We start from the raw sequence: 8,272 nt of genomic DNA, 5'->3' as shown, positions 1-8,272 counted from the left end.
TGATTTTCCGTTGACAGCTGGCTCTCACTATCTTTTAGCTCTGCTAGTTCGCGTGCGTCTTGAGTTAAGCTGTTCTTAAAAACATGTTGATATTATGGTGCAAATTCCGATTTACAAAAAATGTAGCAGTAATCTTGTCAGTTTTCTTGCTTGACGTGTCATATTTCATTTTTGCTTGGCGGATTGCTGCCGTCTACTGGCATATTCGAAATTTAATTTTATCAAGAATTAAATTGAAAATAATTTTCTATATCCTAATATTTGTTGTCATACTTTTAATTTTCCAATATTTATAACATTGGCAATAAAGATGCAATTGAATTAAAAATCTGTTGAAATATACTTTTTTAATTCAATGTGTCTTTTGGTATGTAATGCCAAAGGATAAAAGGATAATTTTGCAGTCATGCCGCAAAACTTATAAGAAAAATACTGTTAAAAAGCTAATGATTGTATCGTTTGAATTGTTCCCACAGTAAATTAAAACATACTCAAAGGAAAGTCTCAGCTAGCAAGCAAACGTTAAGACTACGTCAAATGTTCGGACTTGACTTTCACAAACGTTGACTGAACATTCGCTCCGAACTTTCGCGCATTATGGAAAAAAAGTATTTTTACTGTAAAGTTAATCAACTTTAGGCGCTTTCGCACTGCACGGAACTGTACGGAACGGAACGGTTCCAGCCCTGCTGTGTTCGCATTACACTGAGTGCGCCATCGAAGCGGTGCCGGACATCATTATTTTTAAAACTATATAGTAGTTAGTGCTCTTCTATTTGGTCTGGACCATGTAAAATGTGAGTCTATTAAATGTGTAAAACTTCTACTTAGACCTAAATGAGGGATTTCCGAGCTTTCATGTGTGCTTGAATGCAGCACAAGAAAAGGCGAAGGGATGCGGAAGTGACGTGACATTTTGCCCTACACCACCGACAGAGTTGACAACAAAAATAGTTATTTTTGTGTGTCTGTGTACAGTTTTTCTTCTGTTCACCGTCACAGTCTCACAGTAGGTGCTGCATTGCTATGACGACGTTCCTATAAAGACTCTCGGGCTTTTTGGCTTCACAAACCTCCATTTAGAGGTATTTCCACCCGACGGTTCAAGCCGCTCTCCTACGTCACAGACCCAACTTGTCAGTTTTCCGTCAATGGCGTGTACTTTAGAGAAAGTGTTGTGCGATGCTCGGACCCTTCTGGACAGACTGAAGGAGCACGACACGGCCGCTGAAGGACTGATAGACCAAACCGGGGCCCTCGGACGGAGGGTGCAGAGCATGAAGGAGGTGGGGAATGTTCTCCCAGACAAGGTAGGATCGTCTGTCCGGCTTCACTCTGACAGTATAAACGCGGCAGACCGATTCAGTATAATGTATAGCTGTAAAGAAAATAATAAATCGTAGAAATTTGTGTGAACAATTATCTAAAGAGTGTTTTGTGCAGCTGCATTGAACCGACCATGTGCACAGTGGTGGCGGAATCTTGATGTGTGCAAACTTTTTTCAGTGGGGTCAGGGAAGATATACTGATATACAAGGCAACCCAAAAAACTTAAGTATATTTATTTAATGTACTGGTGCCGATCAAATTTCCAACCGAGATGCAGTTGAGGATCTGAGGCCTACGTAAATAAGCGTGCCACACTTTTCAGATTTGTACTTTCAAAAATCTTTGAAAACCATGTAAGAATTTGCAGTATTGAACCAGAACATCAGAACAGTATTAGTTAATGTGCATGACTTTTTCCTTACAAAACACAACAAAACAAGGTTCATCCTGCCAGAGCGCTGATCCAAGAGGATTCATTGGATGTGCGACCAGTTTAAAATCTAAACCTTCAAATGCTTTTCCCCTCTCTCTGTTGCCCATCATCATTTCTCTCAGCACACAGAAGACAATACAGATATTCAAGAATTGACAAAGTACAAGCCCCATGTCCTCCTGACTCAGGAGAACACTCAAATTAAGGAGCTGCAACAGGAAAATAAAGGTAACGCTCACTCCTGACAATTTGTTTCGGTTGACGATTTAAGTTGCGCTAAGACACTTTACGGCCTCTGCAGAACTGTGGCTATCTCTGGAAGAACACCAATACGCCCTGGAGCTGATCATGGGTCGGTACCGAAAGCAGATGCTCCAGCTGATGATGGCAAAGAAGGAGCTGGACACCAAACCGGTGCTCAGCCTTCATCAGGACCATGCCAAAGTAAGTTTTGTTTACGTCCCCAGATGACAGTTATTTTCTCATAGCTGAGATGCTGCTTGTTTTATGTAGAGTTCAAAGGTTAGCTGTTTTTTCTACAGGAAGTGCAGAGCCAGGTGGAACGGATCTGTGAGATGGGCCAGGTAATGAGAAGAGCAGTGCAGGTGGACGATGAGCACTACTGCTCCATCCGGGAGCGGCTGGCTCAGCTAGAGGTGAGCAGCACTGGGACTCGGTTGCTGTCGTCAGTGAAGTTTCAGAACGGCAGCAAATTATTTGTCTTCATTTAGCTTTAAATGTTGCCAGAAACCTGCTATTGGTGCACCACTAATATTTGGTTGCCTTATGTGTACTGCTGCTGTCATTTTTAAAAAGTTTGTCCTGAACATGTCAGTGATTGTGATCTTTCCAACCATCATATCGCATTTCTAAAGACTTATGATCGGAAAGCTCCACTTGGTCCTGAGAAATATCACATCTATGAATTAAATCCCAAAATTATTAGCATTAAGGGTTTTTTCTATTTGAATGCATTTTAGTGCAGCTTTTATACAACTATAAAGATGTCAGTCTAATCCTGTAGTTGTATCCATCCATCCATCTTGTATGCGTTGTTCTCTGGGTCTCGTTCAGATTGAGAACAAGGAGCTTCGGGACCTTTTGAACATCAGCAAAGAGTCGTTGAAGACGGCGAGAGGTGATGGCGCCCAGCCGCCATCACCCCCACCAGCAGCCCAATGGGAGCATTCCCCACAGGCGGCGTCTGATGAGTGAGCAGAGCAGCTTCTGCCTGGACTGTGGCTGGGCAAAAGAAAAGAAACCAAACAAGGCAGGAAACAGGGTTGTGGATTTTCTGGTGAAGGTCACTTGAACACAGCATTTTAGCTTTCATGAACATTTACCTGTGTGTGGGTTATGAAAGCTCTTGTAAAGCATCAGTACAGTAATTGTTTGGTCACTGCTGTCATGTTAGAGTGGATTTATCATAACCTGTGACGCTGATTAAATGTTTGGTTTGTCATTAAGATAGAAGCATCAAAGGAGATTTGTGTTGTATTTTGGAATAAAGACATAGTTACTCTTGGAGATACAGAACAGAAAATGTTCAACTGCTAGACAGTGGAAACAAATTCAGGAGCAGTATGTCATTGTAACAACAGAATTCCTCATTATAACAAGAAATTAAACTCAAACAAGGTTTGTCTTTATAATGAGATGAGTTTTATCTTGTTCAAAGCATAAACTTTCTTGTTTTAACGAAATGAGTTTTATATCTCACTATAATGAGGAAGTTTCTTCTGACAGATGCCAACTTGCTCAAAAAGCCATAAAGTTGCTTACCATGACCCTCCTTCTCATCCTGTCTCATCCAGACGACTCCTACAAATTCCAAGAGCTGTTGCTGTTTTACTGTTACAACCTTTATTTTTGAAAAGAGAATATATTTTGGTTTTAGTGAGTTATAAATCCCATGACAACAATTTTCTTTTACCTGATTAAAACAATCTTTTTTTTTTCTCCTTTGAACAAGATGCTGCCTCTGAATTTATTTCCAAGCTCTGGCAGCTTCTGTTCTGCAGTTTCTACCTCTCGAGTTTACGTTTGCTACATTCACGTTCTCATCTATTTCCACTGAATAAGAAAATCGACAGCAATGCCTGCTACAAAAGCCAGCTGGTTCACCCCACACAGTGTAAGACTGCGTGCACGCTGCCAAGAAAATAACTTTTCACAAAGTTTCACCTGCTGCACATAATGCATTTATACATTTAATATGTTTATTAGTCACATAGAGTGGATTTTCATGTTCAAGGGACTATTCTCAGTTTCCAGATTTGGAAGCAGAGGAAATGTACCAAACCAGCTCATGACACGTCTTTGTACAAAGTAAAAGATATTCAAATATGCCAACATTTTGTGTAATTAAATGTTTGTTGTTAAAAACTGTAAATTGTCATCTCAGGAAATCAGTGTAGACGTTATGACGACGTATAGGAGTGTGTCAAATAAAATGTGAACTGTACATTTTGTTGGATCATTTGTTTTAATTGGCCAAGAAATATAATGCCTTTTTCATATTTTGTCACATACTACCACAAACTTCACTGCAATTTAAAAGGAATATGCACAATAGACAAAATTCAAAGTAGCACACAGTTGTAAAGTGAATGGAAAGTCACATATGGTTTTCAGTTTGTACCTATATGATTAACAGGCATCTATGTGCCCAGCATGACATTGCCAACACCAATCTCCGTTGTATCGATGGTATGTTGAGGGTGATGTTAGTGTCAGTGGTATCAACTTGAAGGAAAATAAATTAATGCCACTTTTTTCAAAAGCTTTGTGGTAAAAAATTATATTTTTCCTTCCACATAACATTTATGCACTAGTTTGTGCTCTATTCGTCTGACACATCAAATACAACTAAGTACGCCATAATTTGTGGATACAACAAGGGAAAAAATGGTATAAAAAGTTTAAGGAATATGACTACTTTCAGAAGGCATTGAAGTCAGTTTAATATGTGTGGGTTATTTTGGTGTTTACCGCAAGGTGGCGGGGGTTTTCCAGAAAATAGCTTCGTGCTGCATTCACTTTAAGACTCATAATTGAACTGTCTTCTGTGCTAAGTTCATCAACGAAAAACATTTTGTCGAGGTATTACATCTTTGTGTAATAAAATAGATAATGATTTGAATAAATGCACGCTATCTTATTATTATTTTTATGTATTTAATTTTGCCATAGATTTTCGTTAACTTCTTTACACAATGCATTAGTCTTTCAAACTTCCGACAGCGCTCGAAGGCAGCACGAAGAGCTGCAGTTTGAAACCTTTAGCCTGGAGCGAGCAAAGTCAGAATGTCTGAGAAGGAGCTCGGGAAAAAGTTGGACCGCTGCCTGGCAGACGGTGTCGTTAAGCTGGGTAAATATTCCTCTGCCTTCAGCTACTAATGTTACTGTAATATAGGTGGATTCAGAAGCATTAGGCTGTAGCTTTTATTGTAGTTCACATCTGTCATTGACTGGACGAGAGGCTAACAAGCTAGCCGCAAAGGGCTGTTAAAGGACAACTAAATGAGCAGTCAGATGTTGACGGAAATAAACTGGGGTTTATTCTAGCGCCCTGTATGTGAATTTGACGCTTACGATTAAGACTGTATTTAGTGAAAGAAAACCAGAGCACAGGCAGACCATTTGATTATTATAAGTAGCATTCATCACAGTTGACTTTTTTAAACGGTTACAACTATAAACTGTTGTCCACCTTTCCTTGCGCTCACAGAACGCGAACCTCGTTTACTTCAACCCCATTATGGTGCCTGTTCAACTTTCATGAAGTCAGAGCTTTATCCCTTATTTATTTAGCAGATGGCAGGCTAAAGCAGCTCATACAAGCCAGGTTAGTCATATTGTAGACCAGTGGTTTACACCGTTGGAGTCAGGAATCCTCTTCATAAACATCTATATATGGTTATAAAGGTTACTAAATTATTTTTAAAAAAAAACAGCCACCCTCACTTATTCTCCCAGGATCCATACCCACATATTGCCATTCTTTCACAAAGGATAACAAAATATATAATGTTAGTAATTGGCCATAACAACAATATGAATATTGATATTGATATGCTCACAACAAGTGTGAGAAAACCATGTTCTTTACGACAGTGCAGGAGTACGATATATTGGTTGTCAATGCCATTTGTTATGTTAGTCTTACTAGTGATGCTTGTACACTCAACTGATAATCAGTCTTTCTGTTTCATTTTGGGGGCTAGAAAGGTCAAAGATTAGGGGGAAAGAAAGTGTTTCAGACATTTGGACCCAAATTAAATCCTGCTAAGTTGTCTGACAGACACTGTTTAGCATGTTTTCATTGACCAACTCTTTAGGAATCACCATGTTGGTGCTGGTAGACTTTTTTTTTCTCTAGTCAAGAAACAAATATATATTTCTAATAAGCATGTCACGATAACAAGTTTTGTAGGATAATAAATTGTCCCAGAAATTATTGGGAAAAATTATGATATTGTCAGTTTTAGACCATTTTCAACTGAAATGATTTATTAATGCAAGTATACTTACTCAAAGCACAAAAAAATCTTTAATTTCTAAAGAACATTTAATACGGGAACTGGGAAACATTTAAATGATCCAAAATAACAAAACAAAACAATCAAAGCGACTACAGTTAAGATGGATTATGACGTCTCAGTAACCAAACTTGCATTTTAAAAATTAATAATGGTTCATTTTTTTAACTATTATTAATTTTAATAATGGTTAACCCTGCAGGCAGAAGTGGCAGGTAGTGCAAATGTCAAATGTTTGCAGGGTTTTTTGAAATGGCAGCTTTTCAGTTAAAGGGGAGTATCTCATTAATAACTATCCAATGGGAAATTGTCATAGTTGTGATGAATTGATTTATTGCTAATTGTGGCAGGCTTACTTACTAACAATAAAAAAAAAACAACACCTTGTGTTACATTATTCTGTGTAGGTCAGACACTTGACATGCAGGATAAATATCAGAAATGTGCATTAGTAATTATTTCCTCCCTGTGTTTAATGTTTGCCTCGTCATTCTGTGTTTCAGGTACCGGTCTGGGGTTAGGAATTGTGTTTTCTGTCCTGTTCTTCAAAAGTAAGCCGTTTCAGTGGATCTGAAGTTGTTCTTTATCTTGAAACTTTAATTTAACTCAGACACCATTGAGGATATCTGGCAGCACAACTAACATCATGCTCTTCTGTGGTACTCTAACCTGCAGGCGTAGGCGTCAGTCTTTAGGGCAGTAAGTGTTTGTTTTATTCCTGCCAACAATGTCAGTGCATTTTTGTCCTTTGTAGGACGTACGTGGCCTATTACATTATTCTCTGGAGCTGGACTTGGCATGGCGTATGCCAATTGTCAGCATGACCTGAGGTCACATTATCTGCTGCACACAAGCGAACAGGTTAGTTTGGATTTTATTGGGCCTTTAATGGGTTCTGCACAAATCTTTAGTTTTTGATGCCAGCCTTCTTGTTAGTGTCTTACTTTGTCGTTTGAAGAAGGCAAGAACAAACAAAAACTGCTAAGCTTTTTACTGAAATCTGAATTACTTTTATGTGATACATAAAATGACTTCATGGTGGTTTATAATTTATTCTTTTCTTTTGAAGTTTGAGTTAGGTTAAAATACTTTTGCATCACCAATGAAACAAAAGGAACATTTAAAAAAAAAAAGTGAAGTCTGATTTCTATGCTAAAGTGACAGTTCCTTGTCAATATTTTGTATAAATTTAATAATTTTATTTTTTTTCTCTGTTTTTTTCTCAGCAGGAACAGTGACTTCAACCCATCAAGATGTTTTTTATCTTTATTTTTGCATTGATTTTGTTTATGCTTTTCGAGTGTCATGGTTTGCACTACGCTACATTTGAATGTGTCTTCTTCCAGACAATCCGTCCCAATAATGACTGTAAGACTTGCTTTTGCCTGATGATTGCAATCTGTGTGAATTTAATAAAATAATCGTTAATTATAGAAAAACCACTTGTGGTGTGATTCTTCATAGGGTGGTTTGATATTTAATCGGTGATATATTTATCTTGAGCAAATGTTAAAGTAGTATATTCAAAAGAAGGCGTGGATCAGGTCAAATTTTTTTGATCAGTTGTGTTTTTGTTCAGTAAAACAAGGTTAGTAACAGGTGGAGGTTAAATTCCTCTGTTTTTTTTAAGTTTTTACTTTTGAAACTGTTATCTGTTATCCCATAAGGCGGTGGGCTTTGATGGAGGGCAGAGGCTTTGCAGCAGCTGAATAGTGTTGATCAGTCAGTTTCAAGTTGCCATTAGAATTGAGGATCTAGCATTATCTTGTGTGTTAACTGCTGGAATGATATGCAGTAATAATTAAGTGTAAGCATTATTGCAATTTTGTCAGGAAGCAAAAAGAAATCAGTTTTAAGAATCACTCAGGGCCGTGCAGAGACCACTAAAGGGGAATGTGCTCAAAAAAAAAAGGGCACATCTAACCGCATTCTAGGACAGAATATTAACAAAGCCACTCAGCTTTCAGAG

The 8,272-nt window shown here is 38.1% G+C and overlaps 3 protein-coding genes across 5 annotated transcripts in view; all 3 read left to right on the top strand.

Annotated features, from left to right (window-relative positions):
- The first annotated feature begins 873 nt into the window (after positions 1-873).
- On the top strand, positions 874-4,226 carry sike1 (suppressor of IKBKE 1). Of its 2 annotated transcripts, none has more exons than XM_015016772.1 (5): positions 874-1,310; positions 1,885-1,990; positions 2,064-2,206; positions 2,290-2,418; positions 2,837-4,226. In XM_015016772.1, the coding sequence occupies exons 1-5, from the start codon at positions 1,152-1,154 to the stop codon at positions 2,975-2,977; spliced, it is 678 nt and encodes a 225-aa protein (XP_014872258.1). In that variant the 5' UTR covers positions 874-1,151; the 3' UTR covers positions 2,978-4,226. The 2 variants fall into 2 exon arrangements, with proteins under 2 accessions (XP_014872258.1, XP_014872259.1); XM_015016773.1 differs by having other exon boundaries at positions 878-1,310; positions 2,305-2,418.
- Positions 4,227-5,000: 774 nt separating this feature from the next.
- micos10 (mitochondrial contact site and cristae organizing system subunit 10) lies at positions 5,001-7,745 on the top strand. Of its 2 annotated transcripts, none has more exons than XM_015016770.1 (4): positions 5,001-5,132; positions 6,807-6,854; positions 7,058-7,164; positions 7,533-7,745. In XM_015016770.1, the coding sequence occupies exons 1-4, from the start codon at positions 5,069-5,071 to the stop codon at positions 7,539-7,541; spliced, it is 228 nt and encodes a 75-aa protein (XP_014872256.1). In that variant the 5' UTR covers positions 5,001-5,068; the 3' UTR covers positions 7,542-7,745. The 2 variants fall into 2 exon arrangements, with proteins under 2 accessions (XP_014872256.1, XP_014872255.1); XM_015016769.1 differs by having other exon boundaries at positions 7,530-7,745.
- htr6 (5-hydroxytryptamine (serotonin) receptor 6) overlaps positions 6,861-8,272 on the top strand; it is an 18,774-nt gene continuing 17,362 nt past the window's right edge. The window contains exon 1 of the mRNA XM_015016766.1: positions 6,861-7,002. The gene's annotated coding sequence lies outside the window, so the exon portion shown is untranslated. The remainder of the gene's footprint in view (positions 7,003-8,272) is intronic.

Source organism: Poecilia latipinna, unplaced genomic scaffold, assembly GCF_001443285.1.
Source record: "Poecilia latipinna isolate Pla-1442-1.1 unplaced genomic scaffold, P_latipinna-1.0 Scaffold2060, whole genome shotgun sequence".
Classification (NCBI taxonomy): Eukaryota; Metazoa; Chordata; class Actinopteri; order Cyprinodontiformes; family Poeciliidae; genus Poecilia; species Poecilia latipinna.
The sequence above is the reverse complement of the archived record's forward strand: the minus strand, read 5'-3'. Positions and strand labels throughout refer to the sequence as shown.